This window comes from Rhineura floridana, chromosome 11 (assembly GCF_030035675.1).
Source record: "Rhineura floridana isolate rRhiFlo1 chromosome 11, rRhiFlo1.hap2, whole genome shotgun sequence".
Classification (NCBI taxonomy): domain Eukaryota; kingdom Metazoa; phylum Chordata; class Lepidosauria; order Squamata; family Rhineuridae; genus Rhineura; species Rhineura floridana.
The window spans coordinates 18,410,264-18,437,559 of NC_084490.1; the positions used below are offsets into that span (position 1 = coordinate 18,410,264).

Below are 27,296 nucleotides of genomic sequence, written 5' to 3' on the forward strand. Positions count from 1 at the left end.
GGATCTCAACCCGGAAGTGCCGCGCCCATAACATTCCACTAAAGGTCCACCCTCTCTCGCGCGTAAGGTTCAGCCCCGTTGGGCCACGCCCTTTGGCTCTGATTGGGCCACGCCTCTTGGCTCAGCTCACCTCCAATCCAATTCTTGACGCCGCGCGTTTGCTCTTGTTTCAAAGCCCGCCCTTAAATCCTCCTCCTCCTTATGTTCGCGTGTTTGAATCTCCCGTGAGGTGATAGAAAGCTTGTGCATGTACTGATTTCATTTTATTCATTTCGATTTCTAGCCTACACCATTTTAAATAGAGATATGCAAAGCTACATCGGTTGGATTTCTGCTTGTTGTGCACTGTCTGCTTTTACTACATTTATATATCATATTTGGCTGTAAAAGCTGTAAAGGAACTTTACAATCAAAACAAAGCAACTAAAAATTAAAATGAAGGATTGTATTCAGGTATGTCCTACTCAAAATAAACCAAATTAAATTAATTTAGTCATGTCCAGTAAGTTCAATGGGTCTGCTTTGAATAGGGCTAGCATTGAATACCACCCAGAATCTAGAAACTAACGGGCAAATAGTCTTAACAAAATACCAATATCCCCAGAACAATGGGGGGAAAGGGATCAGAATAAGCAATACAGTTGCAAAAAAGAAGGCACAGTGGAAAACAAGATTTCACTCCCCTTGGAAAAGAGGCGAGACTGTTTACCTCACCTTTAGCCGGGACAAGTTCTGAAGAATAGGGGCTACTGTGGAGAAAGCCCTATTCCTTCTGGATAACATCCACAAATAGAGCAGGGCTTAATTGGGCAGATCTTAATGCCAATGCATTATATGGACTTTAAATTTTTTATCCCACCTTTGAAAATCAAAATCTAATCCACGAGCTAGCAAAATGAATAAAACCAACCATTAAAAGCCTGATGGAATAAAAAAGGTTTCAAATAGCATATTAAAAATAAGAAGAGGGTGGGATTGGTGGATTTCCCCAGGGAAAAAATTCTGCAAATCATGGAGCCACTACAAAGAAGTCTCTGTTTTTGGTATCTGCAAATCTGATCCTAACAAATGATACACCAGAAAGCAGGGTAACTGATGCCAATCTTTAGGGCCAGGGTAGAAGCTGACCATGGGCAAAGCAATCCTATACTCAAGTTATGCTAGGTTGCAGATACAAGGTGGGGCAGAATAGCGCACCAAGGATCTCCTAGCTGCTGTAGCAAGAGTATAAGATTGCATCCTTAGTTTTGTATGCACACAAGGAATGATTAAGAGGGCTTCTCACCAGCTCCGACAGATCTTGTCAGCACACAGAAGATGGCTTGAGTTGTGTCCTCTCTTTGGAGTATGATTATGTATATGAAACATGCCCTAACCTTTCAAAGGGAGAGGGGACATGCATTATGAGACCTCACTCCTGGTTCATAAAATGGAGATGCAAGAGGAAAGGGGCACAGACAGGAAAAACATTTTTGTGATGTTTGAGGCAATCTCATGATTTTAAGGGGCTGGATTATTAATTGATTGATTTAAGATATTTTTTTTTACCCTGTTTTTCCACCAGAAAGCAATCCCAGTGTGAGTTAAAACAATCAGTAATAAAACAGCCCCTTTCCTTAGGCTTGCAATCTTAAAGACATGGCATAAAAGGAAAAGGTATTGGTATAAGATGTAAAAGTAGTATAGTGAATGCGATTTGGAGGTTGAATATTGAACTGATGCATACGAGTATTCTAGTTCAGTTTTGTTGGATCCCAGCTCATGTGGGCATTGTTGGGAATGAGATAGTTGATCAGGTGGCTAAGAAGAATTGGAACAGAAGAACATTGATTTTATGTTGCCTCTGTCCACTTTGGAAGTCAGAAGATGATAAACTATTGATGCTGAAAGAGTGGCAGAAGTGGTGGGAGATGGAAACTACGGGTTGATATGTGTTTTTCGTTTGTCCAACTTTCAAGTGAAAAACTCTAAAGTCCTTTGAAGGACGACTGAGACAGGTTAACATGTTTAGAGTCCTAACGGAACACTGTGCTCTTAGGTGGTTTGTTCAGGGTAGGATGTATGGACTCTAAGGGCTGTGAGCTCTGTGGGATGGTGGAAACTGTGGGTCATGTTCTTTGGGATTGTATTAGGTATTTGGAAGCTAGAGAGCCTCTCCTCCAAAAGCTCTGTGTTTTGGGGATTAGAAACCTGAATGTGGGTTTGGCCCTTAAAGACAAAAGCCTCTGGGGCTTGGTACTTGAGATTTTTTGGCAGTTTGTTGAAAACACTGAAAGGTTGTAAAAGAGTTGTTACACAAGGTTGACAGTAGGTGGTGATAATAGGGCCTTATCTTGGCCTTGATTTGCCAATAAACACCACCAGCAGCAGCAGCACAAGAAAAGGTATTGGGAGGGAAAAGGGGAGAAAAAAACTCATTGAGATTTGGACCACTCCAGATGTTTTGGGGAGCTTAGTAATATTTGGTCTCTTGTGAGAAAGGAACATAAATGTGACATTTTGAAACCCACAGGGAATACTTACAAAGAACAGAGGTGAATGAAATGGCCACTTGAATGCCTTACATCTCCCTTACGACATTCTAAGACTTTGCATTGTTAACACTGCATGTTTGTGCGTGTGTGCGCACATGCTCCTAACTACTGCCTCCTATATTTTAGGATCAAGAGGCACTATCATGCCAGAAAGCTTAGCCCCCATTTTCTTTCATGGCACTAATTCACTGTTTAAGGCCAGGGTTTTTTTTATTTATTTTTTTTTTCAATAATTTTTATTCAGATTTTCATAAAACATACAAGACGAAATCATAAAACATTCAAAGACAAAAAACAAAATCAAAAATAGTTAAACAAAAAAGAAAAAAGAAAAAAAAAACAAAAATAAAAAATAAAGAGTAAAATATTGACTTCCCATTTGTCAAAGATCAAATCAGTTATAAGTCTATAATATATAACAATCCTGTCTCTTAAGTCATATTATAAAATCACTTTCCTCCAGTAGTTATCTTACTTAATCATCAAATCTCATAAACATTACTTTATTCTTTCCACAAAAAGTCAAAGAGAGGTTTCAATTCTTTAAGAAATATATCTATCAATTTTTTTTTCCAGATAAGCATATCGATTAATCCATCTCATTACTAATTATGATAATCTTATTGTCATAACCATAGTCAAAATAAACATTTCAATTAATCCATCACATCAGAATCTGTTAGGTTCAGTAATTTCAGTAGCCATTGTTCTATTATCCCTATTAGTTCCATTTTCCATCTTCCATCTTCAGTAGTCTTGTTAAGTCCAGTAATTTCAGTATCCAATCTTCCATTATCAGTATTCCATAATAATCTTGCTGTCAAAGCCATAGTCATATAATAAGAGTCTGATGGGAATTACCTCTATCCCAAATATTTTCTTGCCATCCATTCTGAATAGGTTGCTGAAATACTGCTGTAAAATCATATCTCTGTTCTTTTTTTCAAAATACACTGGGTCATCTCTTGAAAGTTTTTCCATTGTCACATGGCTGCAGTTAATTCCATAGATTTTCTCTATATTGGGCTCCATCACATCAATCCAGTCCAGAAGATTATCCATGCCATTGATAACTTTATCTCTAGAATCTTCATTAATTTCTTCAGAGATAACATTGAGTTCCAAACAATAGATTTTATTTCTAAAGTCCATAGACTCCAAATCTTGTTCCTGTTCCACGTTTGTTCCAATCTCCGGGATCTCCTCTCTCACAGGGACCCCTGTTCCAGTCTCCAGGGTCTCCTCTCTCACAGGGACCCCTGTTCCAGTCTCCAGGGTCTCCTCTCTCACAAGGACCCCTATGTCTTTAATCTCCTGTGTCTCCAAACAATAGATTTTGTTTCTAAAGTCCATAGACTCCAAATCTTTTTCCTGTTCCACGTTTGTTCCAATCTCCGGGGTCTCCTCTCTCACAGGGACCCCTTCCAGGGTCACCTCTCTCACAGGGACCCCTATATCTTTAATCTCCTGCTTCATTTTACTCAATTCAATTTTCAGCTCCTTACAACCCTGTCGCAGGTTTTGTTTCGTTATCTCAATCTCATCCATTATTTTCTGAAACATAGTTATTTCCAGATTCTCAGCCACTTTCTTAATTGCCATTTTAAAAGAAAAATATAGGAAAACCACTTCTTATTTCAGCAACAATTGGGTTAATACTCCAAACTTGGTGACATCACAGTATAAACAGAGCAGACAGCCTTATCTCTCCATGCTTAAGTAAACAAAATGCAGTTCCCAGGATCGAAACAATTAATGGCGGTCGTCAGGAAACAGATTCGTCAAAATAAAATAGACCAAAAAGAGAGTAGTCTCAGACAATATAATATTCTTCAAAATAAAAATCTGGAATAGAAATCCCTCTTCTGTGTATATCTTTAGAATGCAAATCCAGGACAGCTTTTTGCAACAAAAACAGAGATAAGCTATTAATTAGTGAGTAGCAGAGAGAAGTTATGGCTCCCCAGTGAGATGTCAAAAACCGATCAATCTGGCAAATCTCTTTTAAACAGCAACAATTTAAGTCAAGTAAAAGAAAAATATAGAAAGAAGGGTGCTTGCCTGTTAGTGCGTTCTCTCTTAGAAGATAAGATGAACGTTCGCTTTATCAGATAGAGCTTGTTGTTGAAAATCCGTCCCACCTTCGTCGGCTGGACCTCGTCCCATAAATTAATGAGATCTGGTCGTCCCAACAAAAATAGGCTTTGAGGTTAATCTCTTCGTTTCTCCCTACCCGGGAGAAGTTTAATCAGTCAAAAAAAAAAAAAATCTGACTGATATATCTGAATAAGCTTCTTTTGAGGCAGGAGCCCGTCTCAAAAGCAGGCACAGGCTAAGTCACCCTTCCCGGAAGTCAAGGCCAGGGTTTTTTTTAGAGAAGAAAGTTGAAACTAAAAGAAGTCTTGTGTCACTTTAAAGTAGAGGCCTCTCGATTTCGCCCTTGCAGATCTCCCCAGGGCATAGCCCTCACCAGCCCTGCTTTGCCCCCTGGCTGGAATGTGTCTTTGAACTCTGCAAGTGCCTCTTGCTGCATGGAGGATCGAAGAGGGGCTTGTATCCTGCTTTAAAGACTATGGTTTATATTCAATTTTAACCCTATACAGTGTAGACCCATTCAAATGAATGGACATGACTAACTTACGTTCATTCATTTCAATAGGTCTTCTCTGAGTAAAGCATAATTGGCTACAACCCTAACAGATTTACAGCTCCAGCCTATACTCAGCTACTCAGAAATCAGTCCCATACTCCTAGGTATGCATGTATAGGACTGCGACCTTATTGTATAGTGTGAGCTTTTGTCAACAACGTGGCAGTGCTGGGCGGAGATCTAGGTTGGGTTAAAAGTCTCTTCTAACCACAAAGCTTCTTGGATGACTTTAAGTCAGTTTCTCTCTCTCTCTTAGCCTAACTTAGTGAGAATTAAGTGGAGAAGCCATGCATGCATTCTGCCCTTGAGGTGCCTGGAGGAAGGGAATAAAAAATGTAATAAATAAATGGTTTTATTTATTTATTAATTAAATTTATATCCTGCCCCTCCCAGTAGGAGCCCAAGGCGGCAAACAAAAGCACTAAAAACACTCTAAAACATCCTAAAAACAGACTTTAACAAATATTAAAACAAAACATCCTTAAAAACATATTAAAACATCTATACAAACATTTTTAAAAAAATGTTATTCTGGCAGATTTATATATGAAAAGTTAGACAAAAGGCCATGTGAAGTGCTACATTTGAACATAACTTTTTATAAATGCCAACTTCACGCGGATACCTATTTGGACATTTGGATGGCATATTTGAACTTTATCTGTAGATGGATGTATTGATGACTACTGTATTGTCAATGTGAGCTGATGGGTTTTAAAAAAAATTCTTTTCCCTCCTTTTCTTTAATAAATTTGCAATAAAAATCAATTTAAAAAGAAAGAAGCACCATTTAGTTCAATGGGCTTTACTCCCATGTAAGTGTCTATATAGGGTTGCAGCCTAAATGCAAGAAGTAGTCTTGTGACATTTCTACATAAAATTCAAATGCATACAAATCAGTACATTGACGATCTGCAACAGTATTAATAGGTGATAACACAATTTTCCTGGCTTTGCTATGCTAAGTTAACTTCTACAGAAATACCACTGCTCTCAGTTGATCCTAAACATAAATGCTTCTGAGTTTACATACTCTTAATGTCAAAAGAGGCTTTGTGGCTTCACTTGAAATAAGTAGTTGGAGTGGACGAATGTAAGAGAGACCTTCATTGAATTTCAAAGGGTTGCTTTGTTTCTTTTTTTACACTGACACTGATCCACCATCACTCACATCTAGCCACCCTCCCCCTGCAATCAATCAATCAATAAAATAAATAAATCCAAGTAACAAGAATGCTTTGGCACCTTCAACTAATGCATCCGAGCATGAGATTTTGTTTGCAAGAGCCCTCTTTGTCAGATGGCATCTGTTAAAGAGGACCCTACACTTATTTTGGATGGAAGATCACATCACAATAAACGCATTAGTCTCTAAAGGTGCCAAAGGACACATGGCTGTTTTGGCTGTACCAAAATGACATGTTACCTCATCTGGAATGGTCAGCTAACAAGCGTTTCTCTACCTATCAGCAGGGCCATGCTTAAATAAATAAATGTCTCCGAGACAATAAAAATTCAAGAAAAAGTTGAAGTGGTTCAGATTTTGCATGAGTTTAATTTTATACAGTAATTATTAACATTTTGCATGCTTTATTCCACATCTGCTAGTTTGACGTGACATGGAGCTCTGCTGAGCATTGGGACTATACCATTGGTAATATTGCTCAGTAATTCTTTTGGCCACAAAATTCTCGGATGGCACTAGAGGTAGCCTACACTAAATCAGTCCTACTGTTGCATGATCCCCTCTTCCTCCAACGGTGTTACCAAGTTGATTTTCCTTTGAAGGAAAGAGCCCTGAAGCGTGAAGATTTACCATGTCTTTATAATACTTGCTTCCTTTTCCCAACCCAGTGCCCTCCAGTTGTTTTGGACTACAACTCCCATCAGCCCCAGCCAGCAAGTCAATTTGGGAAGGCTGCTTTATAAATCTATGAGCATCAGGGGAAGCAAACGTTAGTCTCTCTTACAAGACAACAGATACATCCAGGAAGCAATGTGAGCAGCCCCCTCAAAGATTGCAGCCAGTGGGGCAATGGAATCCGCTCTGGGTTTTAGTTCAAACTTTTAAGGAGCTTTCCAAAGTGCTTGAAAATTCAGACTAAAACCTGGAGCGGATTCCACTGCCCCACTGACATGGAGTCACCAGCTGCCACTAGCTGCACCCCTAGTTTCTCTCTCTCTCTCTCTCTCTCTCTGTCTACTGAAGCTGCAAAAAATGATGTTTCTGTCATACACATAGATCAGTTCTATGCATATTTACTCAGAAATAAGGCTTGCTGTGTTCAGTAGCACTTACTCCCAAAGTAAAGGTGCAGAGGATTACAGCTGCACTCTCCCAAGAATTCCTCTCAGACTCTTCAGGTGAGTTGCCCATTCAATGAGGCCATCCACAGCCATTAAAGGAACATTAATATTGGTCTCATCTGCACTATACATTTAAAGCAGACCCCTATTCCCCTCACAGATTAACAATGCCCAGAGCTCTCTGGGAAGAGGGATTTACTATTAAATAACTCTAGCTCTGTGAGGGGAATAGGGGTCTCTTAACAACTCTCATCACCCTTAACAAACTACATTTCCTAGGATTCTTTGGGAGAAGCCATGACTATTGAAAGTGGTATAATACTGCTTTAAAAGTATAGTGTATTATTTTGTCGAAACTTGGTCTTTGATCAGGTGACATGGGGGCAAAGTCATAGCATTAGACCCATTCATAGAATCAATTCATAAACTCGCAATACTCAGAATCATAAGGTTTAGAAATTTGGGGGGTGGGTGTGGTGGGGTTCTCTGTGTGTGTGTGAGTGAAAACCTTGCTTTTTCAAGACCTGAATCCTGGAGCACCTTCTACACTTTGTCTGGGCTCCTGTGGAATCCAAGGCATAAACACAGCCCTGCTTATCATGGAAGGATGGATGTGAGAAAGGAGGCAAAGTATATAAGATAAAGCAGGTAATAGTGAAAATGCTTTCAGCTCCTATCTGTACCAAAACCCTCCAGGCTACAGAGGACTCTTCTTCAGGCAGGAATGAAGAGACCTGTATGGCTCCCAACCTTGCCAAACAGTTGGTTTAACAATGCATTGCTTCCCAAAGCATTTGGGATCTTGTGTGTCTGTCTTTAGCACAAATGCAGCAACAGTTCTCCATAACATAAGGGTGAAGACTGCATATGGTAAAGAAACTAGAGATGTTGGAGGGAGAGGGAGAGAGAGACCTGAAGACATATAGATATACAGAGTGAGAGAGATGTATAGAGAAGCAGAGCCTCTGAGCTCCCTGCATGTTGCACGCTGTCCCTTTAAGAGACCAACCCTCCTAGCTCTGACAGTTCTAGGGCGATGGCTCTGTTAAAAAGCTTTGAGTGGCTTCATCTCCCAATTCATTGTGTGGTGCATCTGCAACAGAAACTGAAGGTGAGAGTTTGGGGTTGGGACTAAGGGAAAGGATCTGCAGGTTGGCAGGAGGAGATGCCAGTGTACCACGGCAGGGACTCTTGCTTGCAGAGCAGTGGGGGCTCTTACATTGATTATTTTATCATGCCTGAAGCACTTTTCAGTGTGCAAAGCATTGCATGTTCCTCTTTGAATGCCTAATGTGTTTTTGAATTGCTTTTTAAAAAATGTGTTTTTAAATTTGTATATTTGTTTTTAATGTTTTTAATTGTTGTAAACTGCCCAGAGAGCTTTGGCTATGGGGCGGTATACAAATGCAATAAATAAATAAATAATCTATAGAACCCTGCAAGGCAGGTCACATTATTATTCCCATTTTAAAGCCTGGGCAATTGAAGCTTTTTCTCTTGTGGCTCAATCTGTGCTAGAATTTTGCTGTATATAGAATTTGAAATGTTCTTCCCATGTCAAATTGGCTAGCAATCCTTGGAATATGAGGTGTCTCTTGTCTTTTACAGTATGGTGTTGGAGATTGAGTGCTGGATTTGGGTCAGATGATCCCCATGAAGTGAGCAGGGGGGCTTTGGGCAAGTGTTTATCCTCAGCCCAAGTTACCTTGCAGGGTTGTTGTAAGGATAAAAATATAAGCTCGCATATATATCATCTTGAGCTCCTTGGAAGAAGGATGGCATACGGATTTGATGGATACATACATTTTGCCTTTCCACTATGTGGCTTGGCTCTGTTGCTTGAGCCATCTAAAAATTTGACAACTTACAAGCCAAAGCATGCTTTCTGGAGAGCAAGCCCAATGGAGCGTATTTCTGACTAGCATGGGATCGAGCTGCATCCTGTTCATTCAAACCATGCAGGCATATCTGGAAAAGGCTGCCTGCACGGTGCTTGTGGAGCACTCTAGCACGCCTGATCTTTACCAGAATCTGAATGCTTGTGGGTTCACCTTTTGATTGGGGGTTTGTGAGGCTGCAAATGTCCTGGGCGACTCTCCCATGAGCGAAGCCACAAGGGACTGGGATGCATGATCTCCAATTATTTTGCAACTGTGTAACACTGAGAGAGTGGCATGAGTGACAGCAACCAAGAGAGGCCACGGCTGAAGTCAGGCCTCCTATCTGCAAGAGTGCTATATTGTCTGAGGTGTAAATACTAGGATGAGATTTAGAGGCATTAGCAGGGTTGGGGGAAGGGACGACAGCCATCCATCACCAGTGCTTTAGGGCCCAGGATTTTGACCCAGGGACCACTGTGATTTGATGCCCTCAACAACAACATGGCGATATGCGAACTCTTTTGCAGGAACCATGAGCCGTAAAGTTGTGAGGTCCAGTAAGTTCCGCCATGTCTACGGACAGCCAGTCAAGACCGACCAGTGTTACGATGACATCCGCGTTTCCCAGATGACATGGGATGGGAATTTTTGCTCCGTCAACCCCAAATTCCTGGCCATCATTGTGGAAGCTAGTGGTGGAGGTGCCTTCCTGGTCTTGCCATTATCCAAGGTACCTGAACCATCCCATGGAAATATGTCCCTTAGTCTTTCTGGAATCTCCCCCCTTTACCTCAACCCTCATCTCCCACTTCAGTTCAACACCTTTCAGCTTCCCTCCCCCCCAACTGATAGCTACATGCTACATCTAACTTTGAGGTCCCCCTCCCTGTGAGTTTCTGGGGTGGCACGCCGAAGATGGCAGGGAGGAGGAGGGAGGGGCCAGGAACTTGTGAAACTGCCGAAACGACAGATCTTTCGACAGGTTTTTTCTTTTGCCTTAAATGGCCTGAAGATTGAACCTGCTGCGGAAATGGGGCTATGAGAAAGAGGAAGTGGGTTTGGGGCAGGCAGAGGGGGAAGGAAATAGGGACAGCCGTTGGTAGTTGTTGAAGCTCTCTCACCCTGTTCTGTGTCTGGCTCCCCCAGGTCCATGCTCCCCCTAATTCACTCCCCCCCCACTACCATCTCAGAAAACCCAGGAGTCCTGGCTCCCACGCTAACCTCCCCCATGCTCCGACCCATCCAGAAATGGAAGCCAACAAATTATGGTGTCCATCTTTCTCTAGGCCTCACCTCATTTCCAGTTGTCCCAGTGAAACCCACTGGGCTCCATTCTCATTGTAGATATCTGGCTTCCCTTTCCCCCCTCATCCCCAACTCACTTGCTGACTCTGTTTCCTTCCCGTTTCACTGAGGCTTTTTCAATCTTTTTGTCAGTTTGAGGCCTTGGTAGGTTCGGTCTTTCCATGGTGGAATGATACTTCCCAACAATCTGTTTAGTCTGGTTACCACACACTGTAGGGCCCCCCACATTTCTTTCTTTCTTTGGCCACTAGATTTAGGCTTGGGTTGAAGCTGGGCCTGTTTCTCCAATTTCCTCTGTGAGGATCTTGTGCTTGCCCCTAGGATACAGCATCTCATGACTCCAGCGTGATATGGGAATGAGGAGCAGATTCACACTCTTCAGGAGCGAGAGTGACAAAATGGGGGGAGAGGGGAGGAGGGGAGAGTGAAGCCATATGAACATTGCTAATCCCAGTGACGCTTGGGGCAGCAGCCCAGACTCCCCTTTCCAGCTGGGCGAATGGCCCTTGATGTTGACCCGTTGTCCTTATTTGCTTACTGTATGCTGTCCCAGGTTGTGGTTCCAGCCCATTCATTTGCTGGGTGGGACAACTGACCCTCCCAGAGACTGCAGGGAGGTGATCTTGGTTGCTGGAGAAAAGGGAGGGAGGAAGATGGATTGCAGAGTTGGCATTAACAGTGGAGAGCAGGGTAGAGTGGAGATCTAGTGCAGTCACTGGGGCATGTGACACCAGCCCAAGTGCGGGTGGGTGATGTATTTGGCTTAATAAGGCTTATAAACAGTCAAAAACAGTGAAAGCTGGTCCATTAGTGTGAATGGGGCACTACCCCACCAGTATCTCAGTCTGCCTGCCCTCAGCCAACCACCACTATCTGCCTCCTCCTTACTTACAACCGATCGGGGGTAGTTCTGCCTGTTATTGGCTCTGGCTCCACCTACTCTTGGGCTCTCTGCCCTCTGCCCTACCCGTCTCAGTGGGTACCAGGAAATGTGTGCGTGCAAAGGAACTAAATAGTTAAATTCCAGCATCCCCAAAACTGTGGGCCACAGACAGTGAAAAGGGTGGCACGGGGTTGCAAGATCCTGATGACAGTCAGCCCCAGGTACCAAAGATTTTGTCAACTAACCAGGAAAAACAACAGCAACTAAAAACCTCAGAGACAACCAGGCCTAGTTTTGTGCCTTTAATAGCAGGTTGATGTCAGCAAGTGAAGGTTTTCACAGTATAGAGATAAATGTGATCACTTGCTACCATGATTCAGCTTGCTGAGAAGTGATGCCTAAACTGACTAGATTAAAAATAGCCGATTGTGGTAATAATGTCTGCAAATCAACCTACTGTTAAAGGCGCAGACGGAGAAGCTGGCCAAAAAATTGACAGCCCTGCAGTTTCTTCAGGCTGGAAGTAGAGTTGTGTGTTTGGAGGGAGGGTGATGTAGGAGTGTGTGTGTTGGGGGGGGCGGTGGAAGAAGCGGCGGATGTGCACTTTGCATGCAAAGGACCTAAATAGGGAAGGAAAGTGACAAAGCTGAGGGGGATGGGAAAGGAATAGAAAAGAGAAATTGATGAGGAGGGGTGCAAAAATTCAGCCACCTTAAAACTAGGTCTGACAACTGGCACTTTTGGTTACTGCATTAGGTTCTTTTTCTGGCTCTTGGGGGGAAAATATATTTATTTAGAAGATTTATAAACTGATCAAAGACCTCTTCAAGTAGTGTGCAAATAAAAATTGTGAATGAAACATAGCCCAAAATCCACAAACCGATTAAACACAAATACAGTATATAGACAAGCATCATCATTCAAAACAAATATAAAATCAATAAGACTTTAAACAAAGATTTTAAAAGGAGCAATCTTGTTGGCTCCTAAGATTTACAAAAAGAATTTGCAGTCCTGCTAATAATATTTCAGGACAGGGCAAGCATCAGGGGTCACCATGGCCTGGGGACCAGCTGCTGACCCAAAGAGTCTGCTGGCCCACCTTGTTGCTGATGCTGCTCCAAATTCATCTGCCCCCTCCAAGTGTGTGACGAGACAGAGCTGCAGCTTCTATTTGCCTTGCCCCTTCCTTCTAGGCCAGCCTTCCTCAACCTGGATTCCTCTGGACTACAACTCCCATTAGCCCCAGCTAGATGGGAGGCCATGTTCTAGGCAATGGTGCATAGTAGGCCTGGCGGGAAAGGGCAAGTAATTGAGTAGTGGTGACAGTAGCAATGAGGGGTGCCCACACAGGGAAGGGGGTGCTGAGGACATCTTGACCAAGCCCCCCTCCCATCCTGGAACCAGTGCTGCAGCATAGCTGTGCATATGCACAGAAGATTTAATAAGCTTAGAAGAAGTTGATGGGGCCGTGGGGGTTACATCTCTATAAAGCGGGGATGGGGAACTTCTGGCCCTTCTCAGGTTTTTTTGGACTCCAACTCCCATCAGCCCCAGCCAGCACTGCTAATGGCCAGGGATGATGGGAGTTGTAGTTCAGCAACATCTGGAGGGCCACAGGTTCCCCATCTCTGCTACAAAGTCTGAGAAACACTGTTCTCGATGAAGAATAAAACATTGGGGGCATTGCCTAGAGTGGCCCCCTCCACTTAAAGGGGAACTTGTGTAGTCTGCCAACACTGGAAAGTATTTGGAAACAATTTCCACCAGCTGTGAAGTTAGGGAAGGCAGCCAAGACATTACAGGGAAAACAAATGGTGGCAACTCATACTTGGAGGAGATTTTGGGTCTAGAGCTCTTAGTTTTTCCTTGCAGTTGTAGATGATTGTATTGGGACAAAGTGGGGAGGGAATGCTTCTAGCTCTCCAAACCTTGGTGTGTTCTGTTAATGGGGTCAGGAGAGGGTACCCTGCCAGGTGGTTTGCTTCTCACAGCTTTTCACAGGCCCATAACTGGAAGTCAAGGCAGTGTGTTGATTTCAATGAAGAGAGGCTATATAGAAAGGTTGGGTTAAACCCTGGAAATATAATTCATTCATTGGATTTAACTGCCGTTCAGCAACGAATACAGTATATACATTAACAACAATAACATTCAATATCACTGCTTAAAACCAAAATACCAAATAAAACCATACCAGCATAGTAAATAAATATCATCTGTTACAGCTGGCCTACAAAAGCAGCTTCCATCGAAGGCCAGGGTGAAAAGGCACCTTTTTAACTGGTGTCAAAAACAAGATTAACATACCATTAAGGGGAGGGAGTTCCACAAGCGAGGTGTCACTGCAGAGAAGGCCCTATCCTGTCTTACCACGTAATAAATAAATAGGTTGCTTTGTCTTTCAGGGTGCCGGAGAGTTCTGTATAACAGAAGAGCTTGCATATTGTATTGTTTTAATTTTTTGTTGTGTGCCACCCTGGGCTCCTTTTGGAGGAAGGGATAGAAATTTAATGACTAATCAAGTTAAAATATTTTTATCTTCAGTGTACTTCTGCCCTTCCTTCCCCTGCTCTTTTTGCAGACTGGTCGCCTGGATAAGACCTCTCCAGTGGTCTCAGGGCACACAGCCCCTGTGCTGGATGTGGAATGGTGCCCCCACAATGACCATGTTATTGCCAGTGGGTCTGAGGACTGCACTGTTATGGTGAGTAGGAGCAGCTGGATGGATAAAAGGAAGTGGGGGGGAGGAGAAGTGGGGGGGCTTAGAGAGACATGGAGTGGGAAGCTTAGGGTGCTTCCAGAAAGGGTGTTATATCACAAATGGGTAATTCAGATCTGATTTTTCTGTCTATGTGTGCATTTGGCACGTTGGCATCCACACGTTCCCATTTTTTCAGTCATGGGTATTTGTTGCTATTCCACCACTCATCATCCACACCAGTAGGCAGAGCCTGATGGAACGCATGCGGGTTGAGTATTTTTAACCCTTTCCTCAGTCACTCCTCTCCTGCTGTCCACTATCTTTTCTCATTCTGGGCATGCCTGCAGGTATTTCTGTACCTATCCACACACACCCCTTTAATTTTATTTTTTTACCAGACATGTGCAAGAATAAACATTACAATAATTTGGTTTAATGTTTCACAGTGGGTAAAATGGAGGCTTGTATTTTTATAGGGGGTGTGTGATGTTCCCACCTTTGGCTCCACCTGTCAGGTTCCCACCTGCTTGTGGCTACCGCCTTTCACTAGGCACCACCTCAGGACACCACCAGTCAGGATCGTCGTTTTTATTTTTCTCACTCCGCTCTAGCACAGATCTCTCAAGATCCCACTGCTAGGCAGCACCACCAGCCACTCCCTGTAAACAATACTGCTAGAGACTTCGCCTTAGTCTCCCTGTGGCTTGTTACTTTGTGTCTGGGTGCCCTTGCTGTCCACAACCCCCCTGTATCTTTGTCTATAAAGCATATAGTCCTGGGTTGCTCTGGGTACTTGACGATGTTACACTTTCTTCCTTCACCGCTGCCACCATTAGATACAGTTTCCCTTCAGCCTTGGTAATTACCCTGCCCTCCCTTCTGGTCTGTATATCCCCAGCCAAGGATCAGGCTTTGGGTAAACCAATAAAAGTATTTATTTGATAACACCAGGAAATAACAAGATTACTTTAGGAATGTTTAACAAGCGTATGGTTTCATATAGTGTCACTCTTATGTTTCCAGTTATATATATTCTGTCCAAATATCAGCCTAATAGAATCCAAACCTCCCTCAGAACTCTGTCAACTCAATCCCAACTGCCTCCCACTTCAACTCCTTTCCAATCACTCTCCTCTCAACTCCCCCCAACAACCTCTTATTTATACCTTCAGCCATTCAAAACACTCAGCCAATCATCATCCAACATTCTCTCGCATTCTAGCCCATGTACTCCCCCCTCTTACTCAATTCACTTACCATATATCCCTATATAAACCCACACTTACCATATTTACAGGTTTTAACATATAAGGACATCACAGGGGGACCAATACCTGTTTCCATAAAAAAATTTTTTTTTAAATACTCTGGTATTTGCCTAACAGTCATATTTAACTATATCGATCTGCTGTTTGATTTAGAGGGAGTAGGTGGCAATATCCCCCAAACCAGGAATGACCCATAGGCCCCTGTAACTGTTAATACCACAACCACATATTTCACTCCACTCCCACCCCAAAAAACCTACGGAAGCAGTGAAATATTGAAATTATGATAGAGGTCTTGGGCAAGACCTTTGTATTAACTTTTTTTTAAAAAGAAATCTGTTGTTAGTACTGTGATGTACAACTCTCTGAGGTAATCCCCCATATTCATTCTTGTGGAAATCTTGAGAGAAAAGTTCCTCTGAAGTGGGTTGTGGAAATTTGGGTGTGCCTTCAGCATGCTGCAGTCGGTGGAGATAGGTATATTTAGTTTCGCATTTGGGGCACCGGAAGCAAAATGGCTAGGTATTTCTCAGAAGTAGAGGTGTGGCAATAGAAACCACCTGCTGAAATGTCATTTCACATGTGACAAACTACCCACCAAATATATATAGTGCTTTTGGGGGGACAATACGTACTGGTACAGAGTATCGTCACCTGATTTTATGCCTGCAACCATGGTACTTTGGTCAAGATATGAGTAACAGCACCTCATTTTTTTATCCCAACCCCCATATATATAACACAGACACACAAGCTTCCACACCGGTAGTGACTGTGGATGTACAACTGGTTAGTTGAACTCATCAGATTTTCCACAGGAAAGGGAAATCCACATTAAATGTAAAATGAGTATGGGCTGGGATTTTGACAGTGACAGTGTCATGTGGACACTGTGAAAAATGTGTGTACTTGAGCAGCACTGATTTCACAATCAACTCCCATCTGGAAGCACATTTAGAGACAGGAGAGAAGGTAGAGAATGGAAGAAGGACCCTGCTAGATCAAGTCCATTTAGTCTATTTAACCAGATGCTTTCAGGCAGCCCACCATAAACCTCCAGTCCTGTTGCCCTCACCCCCTCAGCAACTGGTATTCAGAGGTACACTTCCTCTGAACATGGAGGTTCTATATAGCCATCATGTCTAAGAGTTCTTTGCTGGGTCTACTGTCCCTGATTTTCTCTATACATTTTTTGTCTCTATAAGAAAAGGCAGGACAGGAGGTAAAACAGGGAAGACAAAGCATCAGAGATGAAAGGGGCTGAGCCGCCCAGGCTGGCGGAAGGGTGGGAGGGCAGAAGGGGGCAGGTCTCAGAGCCTGCGGGGAGCTAGAAGCTGCAGGATGGAGAAAGGGCAGAAGTAATAAGGTGATGTAGATCTTCCTTTTTCTGTAAAAAAAATTAAAAGTTTATTACAAAAAAGAAAAGAAGTAATAAGGTGGGAACACGTGAAAGGGGTGGGAATGAGAAGACGGAAGTCCCACCGTCTGCAGAAGAAAGGGGAAAGGGTACATAAAGGAAAATTCATCTGATTGGCGAAAGGAACTATCACTAGAAGCTCAAATGATGAAACTGAGATTATACTTTGGACACATCATGAGAAGACATGATTCACTAGAAAAGACAATAATGCTGGGAAAAACAGAAAGGAGTAGAAAAAGAGGAAGGCCAAACCAGAGATGGATTGATTCCATAAAGGAAGCCACAGACCTGAACTTACAAGATCTGAACAGGGTGGTTCATGACAGATGCTCTTGGAGGTCGCTGATTCATAGGGTCGCCATAAGTCGTAGTCAACTTGGAGGCATATAACAACAATATATATATATATATATATTTGCACAGACTGTTAGTGAGAGCTGTACTTAAGCCACCTGTCACCAATCCTGGGTCTCATCCATGTCACTCCAAACTCTGTATCACTTGTGTGTACCTCAGGGAGACAGCTACTTTTACAAGCACTAGGACAGGCAGGACCTATTACATCAAACAGAACATCACTTGCAGGTCCTGCAATATAATTTATCTCATTGAATGCAAAAGACCAGGATGTCATATCCAATACGTAGGTAAAACCACAACTGACCTATGCACACGCTTCAGAAACCACAAATTGGCAATCTTAACATAAAAAGTGGAGCAACCAGTTGCAAAACATTTCAACATAGATGGTCACAGCCTGTTAGACTTTTCTATAACAACGATAGAGATGCCAACAGATCCAGCAGCATTGACTAAAAGGGAGAACTTTTGGATTTATTCTCTGGACACATTGGCACCACATGGCCTGAACCTGGAGGACTTAGCTTCTGCGAGTGAAGCCCCTCTGAGCATTCCATCCTCAGAGCTCTATAACTGCCACTTTGGTAACAGCATTTGTATGTTAGCCCCTGATGAAGGCGGAAGCTGAAACTTTAATACAATAAAAACCTCTGTTTTGTTAATCACAATTATGTTCATATATATGTGTGTGTGTGTGTGTGTGTATATTGCCCCCAAACCAAGATGCATGTAAATCTGAGTAGCACCCTCCAGAATCGCAACTTCATGGATAATGATAGGTGCAATAATTCAAGCAGTGCCTCCTAAAAATCTTCTGCAACATCTCAGTGGGTTCTCCCAGATCACTCTCCAAAATATCATAGTCCCAAGAAATTGCTTACGGAGTCAGGCTGGCTCTGCAGGTGGGCAGGATGAAGGAGACAGAGGTATGGGCTATGGATGGTTGGGAAAGGAGCGGGGAAATGTCTCTTGCTCCTGCTGTTCTCCATCCTTGTTTGCTTGCTTGCTTGCTTGCAGGTCTGGGCGGTGCCTGAAACCGGTCTTGTGCGATCCTTGAATGAGCCCCTGGTGACCCTTGAAGGCCACTCTAAGCGGGTAGGGATTGTCATGTGGCACCCAACGGCACAGAACCTCCTGCTGAGTGCAGGTAAGGAGCAGTGGGTGGAGGGGTCACCTAGGTGGCGCATTTGAGGTCTGGCCAGCCAAACACCTTCTTGCTTCCGTTGACTTCCAGGGTGTCAGCTCTTCATATCTATGGTCTTGCTCTCTCCTACAGGCTGTGACAATGCAGTGACAGTCTGGGATGTGGGTGTCGGGCAGGCATCCCTCTCGTTGGACGAGCTGCATCCAGACGCCATCTATAGCACAGCCTGGAACCGAGATGGGTCGCTGTTGTGCACTGCCTGCCGGGATAAACGAGTCCGGCTGTTTGACCCACGGGCGGGAGGCACCCTTGCCAATGTAAGTATGAGCTGCAAGCCGGGGAAGTCTCAGTCCAGCAGCACCACAAGGGGCAAATGTAGCCCCCCCCCAATCAGGCAAATAATTGCCTTCCTAAGACAAACCAAACATCCATCAAGCCGAGCATTTGATCTTCCAACAGCAGCCGGGAGTGTTGTCCAGGGTCTCAGGGGGTCTTAGTCCCCTTACTTTTTTGGGAGCAGGGCCTCAGCAAGGTCCCTGTCTCCAGCATCCTACAAGTCATTGAGAAGAGTCTTCTAACATGCTTCCTTGTCTTTTCGTGCTAATCAGAGTGAAAGGCAGTGAGTCAGCCACTGAGAAGTAGCTCAGTTCAGTAGCTAACACTCCCCTTTCATGCATTTTGGCTCTTAGGAACATCTGTTGTTGTGAGAGAAGGTATTAACAAGGATCTCATTCTCAACCCAGCAGGGAAAAAGGGGGAGGGGATGTGGCTGTGACTATCATGAAGGGACCCTGTATTCAGGGCTGGCACCAAAGGGCGGCCAGTTCAGGCCCTGGCTGAGGGCCCCTGAAGGGCCCCTCCTTAGGGTGTGGGGGTAGTGCTCCCCTTCTGCGATCCTTGGCAGGATCAACTCTTGACCCTGCTGCAGATCGCAGAGAGGGATCTCCCAGCCCTCTCTAAAGACTGTACGGGCCTGTGGCGCCTGCCCACTCCACCTACCTCTCATCCCTTTCTGTGAATACCCTGTGCGCTGTGCACGCAGTTGCTATCAACCAAGATGGCGGCAGAGGTTTCTCTAAGTGGCTAATGCCCCTACTGCCATCTTGGTTGATGGCAGGCATGTGCATGCACGCAGCATAGGATAGCAGCACACAGAGCATTCACAGAAAGAGAGAAGAGGTAGGTGGAGCAGGCAGGCGCTGTGGTTCCTCACAGTCTGTAGGGGGGGCCACGGGCACGGGGGAGGCTGGTGCCTGAGGGCCCAGACATGCCTGGTGCCGGCCCTGCCTGTATTTCTGAATTTGCCACTAGACTACTGCTTACAAAGCAAGATGAAGTTAGCCATCCCCTGTTGTGTGATCTGTGCATCTGGGGCTCAGACACCCACTGCCTCTGAATAGGGAGGTTTCATTCTTAATTGGGGGGTGTGTGTGTGAGAGAGAGAGAGAGAGTGTGAGTGATTCTTAACTGGTGTGCGTATTTTATTTATTTGTTTATTAAATTTATATCCCGTCCTTCCTCCCAGTATATATGCTTGCAGTGATACCAATTTTTTTGACAGTGCCACCCCAATAGCACTACCCATCCACAAGAGGGAGGTAGCAGCAGGCTGGGGGGAACCCCAAAGTTTGCAGAAGTACAAAAAAAAAATCTATAGGAAAAAAACATCAGGGAGTCCCCTCCCCCAATAGTCCAATGATGACTGAACATGCTCAGTGGGCACTGACTGACTGTAGCTGAGGGGTGGTGAGATGGAATGGAGCGTCTACTTGTGATAACATTTCATCCATTCATGACAAAATATAACAAAAAAAATAGTAAAACTGTTAAAAGCTGAATGTTAAAACAAAACAGACTGGACACCTATGGCAGCTGAGAAAGCCTGTCAGAACAAAAATGGCTTTGGTGGCTTCCAGAAAGTGCAGATAGTAGGTGCCTGTCATCTCTTGACGGGGCTGCTGCTCCACAGAGCAGGGGCAGCTCACCGAAAGACCTGCTTAGAGATGTTGCCTGTCCCATTTTGTCAAGCTTATTAGCCATCTATAGAAATATCATCCGTTACTGTGCCTCATGCTTTGCAAACCATTGGAACATCTTCCAGTGGCCGTACGTTGATTAAGCATGGAGAAGTACTTCATTCTATATAGAAGGGGCCTACTTGGAGTAGGTGTGGCCAAAGTGTAGGCCATCTGTGATGCCTGGTTGTGTCTCCTTTTCTCGCCAACAGGAGTTGCCACGGCCACATGAGGGGTCACGTCCTGTCCGGGCTATTACTGTGAAAGACGGAAAGCTCTTCACAACGGGCTTCAGCCGCATGAGTGAGCGACAGGTGGCGCTGTGGGACCTGGTGAGAAAACATTAGGCTTATCCGGATAGTCAGGCTGTGTACATACTACCGTGAACACACCAGATCTTGTAAATTAAGCAGGTCTGGTCACTACTTGGATGGGAGACCACCTGCGAATACTGGGTGCCGTAGGCTTAGAGGAAGGCAATGGTAAACCACCTCTGAATACCTCTTACCATGAAAACCCTATGAATATATATAAAAGGTAAAGGTGTCCCCGCACTTGTAGTGCGAGTCGTTTCTGACTCTTAGGGTGACGTCTTGCGATATTTGCTAGGCAGACCGTATATATGGGGTGGGATTGCCAGTTCCTTCCCCGGCCTTTCTTTACCCCCCAGCATATGCCGGGTACTCATTTTACCGACCATGGATGGATGGAAGGCTGAGTGGACCTTGACCCCTTTTACTGGAGATTCGACTTCCTCCTTCCGTTGGAATCGAACTCTGGCCGTGAGCAGAGCTTCGGCTGCGTTACCGCCGCTTACCACTCTGCGCCACGGAGGGTCTTGTGAATATATATAGATATATATAAAAAAAGATTTATAGGGTCGCCATAAGTCATAATTGACTTGAAGGCATATAACAAAACAATGGGACTGACCACTTCATAGTGCTGGAAAAGGGGAACCATGCATTCTTTAAAGAAGGCCTTCTAAAGAAAGGAAAGGGCTCAGATATTGACAGAATGTTACATGACCACCTGTGCACTTCAGCACCCAAGCCCTCATTTGCATAAACAAACAAAATGAAAGAAATGTAACTTTTTAAAAATACAAGTAGCATATGTTTCAGTTTCCAAAGGGATAGCCATATTTGTTGGAACAAAAACAGCAAAGTGTCTTGTGGCACCTTAAAGACTAATTACTTTATTAAGACATAAGCTTTCACCTTCATTGGATGCAATGAAGTGTAATCCCAAATTAGCAGGCAGATAAACAGACACATGGTTGGGGGAATTGCACCCGACATCACAGGTACTTTATCCAGTTAGTATTCATGGCTATCACTTAAAGCAAGATTTTGAATAACAATGTGTATCATTTAGATTGAGTTTTTGAGTGTTTTATTAGTTCAGTAATTCTTACAAAAATCTTGTAATTACAGATTGGGGGTGGTGATGCTGAGGCTGCTTACTTAAAACCACCTAGTTTTGCCGGAGACATGAGCTGAAACAAATTTCGTTGTTAAAAGTTGTTTTTTTGGCTGCTAAACTATCCCAGGCTAAGCAGGTCAGTGCCTGGATGGGAGACCACCTGGGAACCATATGTAAAGCCTCCTTGGGTTTCTATCATGAAAAGAAAGGCAGGGTATAAATGTAATAAATAAAGAAAATCTAGTGCTAGTCCTACTCAGAGTAAACCCATTGATGTTATTAACATGATTGACTTCAGTTGTTTAATCTCAGTGGGTCTGCTTGGAGTAGATAGTTGGCTACAACCCCCCGATTTGTGCTAGCAGAACCACTTCATCCAGCAATGGAGACACTTATTCACAAAGGGAGATATGCCTCTCCTGCATCAACAGAATTGCTTTCCACTTGGCTTCCTAATTCTCAGGCTTCTCTTCCTCCTTGAACACTTGGTTCTACTCACTTTTTCTTCATCCGACAGAGGAATCCCGAGGAGCCCTTAACCCTCCAGGAGCTCGACACAAGCAGCGGGGTCCTTCTGCCTTACTATGATCCAGACACCAATGTGGTTTACCTGACTGGCAAGGTGAGTTCTGGGTGGATGGGACTGGCACTGTCTAATCTAGAAGCAGAACTCTGGAGGAGCTGCTCAAGATTTCTATGAGGAATGTGGGCATGGGATGAGATGAACCACCACAGGCAAAAAAGCAGTGGGTACTTGAAACTGACATTTCAATAAAGGATGAGGGGAATAGAAGCTAATACCTAAAAACAAGGGGTGGTGGGAGATCTTGCATCCTTCAGTTAAATTGTTTTAAGGCATCTCCGCTCATAGGAAGGAATTGAGAAATCTCTGGAATGACGAGGAAGAATCGAACTCTCAAATTTGCCTCCTCCACTGCAGGGGGACAGCAGCATCCGTTATTTTGAGCTCACAGGAGAGGCGCCCTTTGTGCACTACTTATCCATGTTCAGCTCCAAGGAATCGCAACGAGGAGGGGGGTGGATGCCAAAGCGAGGTTTGGATGTCAGCAAATGTGAGATTGCCAGGTATGTTATGAATATGTATATATTTTTTCCCCTCCCAAAGAGCTCAGGGTGGCATTCTTGGTCCTCCTGCCCTCACCTCCAGTTTATCCTCCCAATAACCCTGTCAGGTACAGTTAGCCTAAGACCAGGTCAGGGACCTGTTGCCCTCCAGATGTTACTGGATTGCAACCCCCATCACCTTTTCATCATTGGCTGTGCTGGTTGGGGCTGTTGGGAGTTGGAGTCTAACAACACCTGGAGGGCCACAGGCTAGTCACCTCTGGGCTAAGAGCTGGGCTCGACATCATCCAGTGAGGTTCATGGCTGGCAGGGGATCTGAAGCCTCCCCTTGCTGGTCCTAGTCCAGGGGTAGGGAACCTTTTGGCCCTCCAGATTTTGCTGAACTGCAACTCCCATCAGCTCCAGCAAGCGTGGCCAGGGATGATGGGAGTTGTATTTCGCAAAAGGTTCCATACACCTCACTTAGTCTTGACACTCCAGTCCCCTCTGTCCCAGCCTGCTGCCCTCCAGATGTTTTTGCCTACAATTCCCATCAGCTGCCATCAGCCAGCACCTGGCTGAGGGAAGGCTGCTCTGAACACTGCACGACCTGGCTTCCTGTTCAAGGCAGGACAAAACACCCAGGGCCCTTTGCCTTCAATGACGTTTGTCTTCTTCCACTCCCAAGACTTGTCCTTATTTGAACTGTTGCTTTTCTCTCCCAGGTTTTACAAGCTCCACGAGAGGAAATGTGAACCCATTGCAATGACTGTACCTCGGAAGGTAAGCCAGGACTCCTGTAGATCATGAATGAGAGAGGGTGTGTGTGTAGAACTAACCTACTGTACAAAGGTAAAATTTACATTTGTTGCTCTGCCCACTTTTACCTCTGACTCCGCCCATCACTGGTGCTTCCTCCAAGGTTGCGCAGAAGGGAATGTGGCCCTGAGGCCAAAAAGAGGTCCTGTTCTATGTAATTGAGGTAACAACTTCCATTTCACCCTCTTGACATACATAAGAACATAAGAAGAGCCTGCTGGATCAGGCCAGTGGCCCATCTAGTCCAGCATCCTGTTCTCACAGTGGCCAACCAGGTGCCTGGGGGAAGCCCACAAGCAGGACCCGAGTGCAAGAACACTCCCCCCTCCTGAGGCTTCCGGCAACTGGTTTTCAGAAGCATGCTGCCTCTGACTAGGGTGGCAGAGCACAGCCATCACGGCTAGTAGCCATTGATAGCCCTGTCCTCCATGAATTTGTCTAATCTTCTTTTAAAGCCATCCAAGCTGGTGGCTATTACTGCATCTTGTGGGAGCAAATTCCATAGTTTAACTATGCGCTGAGTAAAGAAGTACTTCCTTTTGTCTGTCCTGAATCTTCCAACATTCAGCTGCTTTGAATGTCCACGAGTTCTAGTATTATGAGAGAGGGAGAAGAACTTTTCTCTATCCACTTTCTCAGTGCCATGCATAATTTTATACACTTCTATCATGTCTCCTCTGACCCGCCTTTTCTCTAAACTAAAAAGCCCCAAATGCTGCAACCTTTCCTCGTAAGGGAGTCGCTCCATCCCCTTGATCATTCTGGTTGCCCTCTTCTGAAACTTTTCCAACTCTATAATATCCTTTTTGAGATGAGGTGACCAGAACTGTACACAGTATTCCAAATGCGGCCACACCATAGATTTATACAACGGCATTATGATATCGGCTGTTTTATTTTCAATACCTTTCCTAATTATCGCTAGCATGGAATTTGCCTTTTTCACAGCTGCCGCACACTGGCTCGATTTTGGATTTGCTGTTATAAAGCTGTCCCTGCCGTATCCTCAACTGTGTAGGGACTTTTCAGGAAATCCTTGACAGAGGGGTGAATTGAGAGGCCCAGCAGGAATCCTTCTGTGGGAATTTGCTTTCTTTTCCTCTAAAGATCTGGAACAGATCTCTCTTCTTTTTTTGGTCCCTCTGCTCAGCCTGTGTTCTTGTATGCCTTCTACAGTCAGACCTGTTCCAAGAGGATCTGTATCCTGATACAGCTGGCCCAGATGCTGCACTGACATCAGGAGAGTGGCTATCAGGGAAGAATGCCAACCCCATCCTCATGTCCCTTAAGGATGGCTACACGCCCCAGAAGACCAGAGAGTTCAAGGTCAACCAGACCCTTCTTCAAGGGCCAAAAAGAAGCCAACATTCTCATGAAGGGACACCACATGGGGTAAGAAGGAGAGAGCGAAAGATTTAGATTATGGGTCACCAGCAGAGACGAGTCAACAGGCCTGGATTTTTTTTTCAGGTTGGGGGGAGGAGGATGGGAAGAGTCTGAGCTGAGGGGCACCAGTGGAAGGGAGAGATGGAGCTAGAATGCAGAGAGAACTGAATGCTGTGGGTCAAAACAAAAGGTTGCTGCATGATCTCTTGCAGAGTCCAGCTTTAGAGCAGCTATCGGAGGATCTGAAACGGCTGCAAGTCACCGTCTCAGAACAGGAACGACGCATCGCGGAGCTGGAGCGGATTGTGAAGAAATAGCCCCGCCTGGTCCACGCACCAGATAGCTGTTCTCCATCAATCATATTGAACTTTGTTTCATTGGTCTTTTAAAAACCCTTCACATTTCTCATGGGTGGATCCTCAGGGCATTATTAAGCACCACCCACCCCAAACTCAGGGTTGCCACTTCCAGACCGGCTCCTCTTTTGGCTAGTCAGGTTCCACCTGATGCCTGGCCAACCCCCTTGTCAAGCCCTTGCGGTGCCAGTAGCCTCTCTGCACACAACCTGTAGTTCCCAACCTCCCAGGGGACAAATTACATGGATACAGTCTCCATATTACTATCTCCTCTCAGAAAACATTACCTTTCTCCCAGATTTTTGTTTAGAAGTGCTGCAGGCCAGTCTTCCTTTGCTCTGAATTTGAGGGCGGTGGTTGTATCTCATCTTTTGACTAGTGCTCAGTGTTTAGTTGACAATGTTAAATGTTTTGATTAAGCAGGGATACATTTTAGTTTGTCATAACTTTTTAAAAAAAGTACTTCTGAAAAACTGCAAGTGACAAGAGCTCTCTTAGAAGAGACATTCCATCCCAGGGATGATAAAAGGGAGAATATCTCTTTAAGATGTCTGCTGCAACAATACAAGTGTGCATTATATAATAAAGTATACTTGTTTCTTTAGAAGTATTATGCCATATGCAAGTATTAGTCAAAACTCACAGAATCAAGATTTCTTAAATCATGTGGCGGTCCTAGTCATGTTCATCTAATGATAATTGAGGTTTTTATATTTTTAACCTCTTGTTAATACTGCAGAGACCACCAGAAGGATGAGCTAAAAATTGATAATGCCAAGTGATCTGATCTCCCCTCCCCACCATCCAAAACGCAATCAGATGATGTAAGCTGATATCCTAGGTACCCACAAATACAGCAAGCATAACAATTCTGTTCTTTGCCACCCAAGGGAGCCACAGCCAAACCATATCCCTACAGCCCTTCTATTCAACCACTAGAGGGCAGCATCACATTCTTTTTACAGCCCAAGCTGCCCATCCTCGTCTCCTGTGTCTTTTCAATCTTACTCTTCTCATATTATAAGCCAGAACAATCCCACTTCATTTACGTTTTTTTAACGGCCAATATTTTTGAGGCATACAGAAAGATACAACTTTATATTTCTGTCTAGCCAGCATCTGCCTTTCACTTGCAGGAGGGACAACTTGAAGCCTATAATTATCTGCTGCTTTGCACTTACTGTAGAGGTATTTGGGACACACTGCGGACCCCCGCATGGCCATACTACCCTGAGGATGCCCGATCTCGTCTGATCTCAGAAGCTAAGCAGGGTCAGGCCTGGTTAGTACTCGGATGGGAGTCCGCCTGCAAATAGTGGGTGCCGTAGGCTTAGAGGGAGGCAATGGTAAGCCACCCCTGATTACCTCTTACCATGAAAACCCTATGAATACATCCAAAAGATACATAGGGTCGCCATACGTCGTAATTGACTTGAAGGCATATAACAAGAAGTCCACCCCTGCAATGACTTTTAACAGGCAATTGGCAGGCAAAGAGAGAAGTTTTCTCTTAACCATTGATTTCCTACAAAAACAACAACCCAGGAGTGTTAGTTTCCAGACTTGTCCAAAAATGCAGTTTATAATATACTGAAAATGGAAATGGATTGCGTTCAAGTCGATTCTGACTTATGGCGACCCTATGAATAGGGTTTTCATGGTGTGGTATTCAGAGGTGGTTTACCATTGCCTCCCTCTGAGGTTGAGAGGCAGTGACTGGCCCAAGATCACCCAGTGAGCTTCATGGCTGTGTGGGGATTCAAACCCTGGTCTCC

The 27,296-nt window shown here is 44.3% G+C and overlaps 1 protein-coding gene and 1 pseudogene across 5 annotated transcripts; both read left to right on the forward strand.

The window, feature by feature from the left end:
* The first annotated feature begins 11 nt into the window (after window positions 1–11).
* Window positions 12–26,128, forward strand: CORO1A (coronin 1A). Of its 5 annotated transcripts, none has more exons than XM_061590804.1 (11): window positions 12–453; window positions 9,899–10,101; window positions 14,144–14,266; window positions 18,329–18,458; window positions 18,588–18,772; window positions 20,683–20,802; window positions 22,413–22,517; window positions 22,836–22,981; window positions 23,686–23,743; window positions 24,956–25,171; window positions 25,378–26,128. In XM_061590804.1, exons 2-11 carry the CDS (start codon window positions 9,904–9,906, stop codon window positions 25,480–25,482), a joined length of 1,386 nt encoding a protein of 461 aa, XP_061446788.1. In that variant the 5' UTR covers window positions 12–453; window positions 9,899–9,903; the 3' UTR covers window positions 25,483–26,128. The 5 variants fall into 5 exon arrangements, with proteins under 5 accessions (XP_061446788.1, XP_061446790.1, XP_061446792.1 ...); XM_061590806.1 differs by having other exon boundaries at window positions 12–249; XM_061590807.1 differs by lacking the exon at window positions 12–453 and adding an exon at window positions 8,117–8,139.
* A 605-nt stretch (window positions 26,129–26,733) lies between these two features.
* Window positions 26,734–26,852, forward strand: LOC133368104 (5S ribosomal RNA; annotated as a pseudogene).
* Window positions 26,853–27,296: the final 444 nt, after the last annotated feature.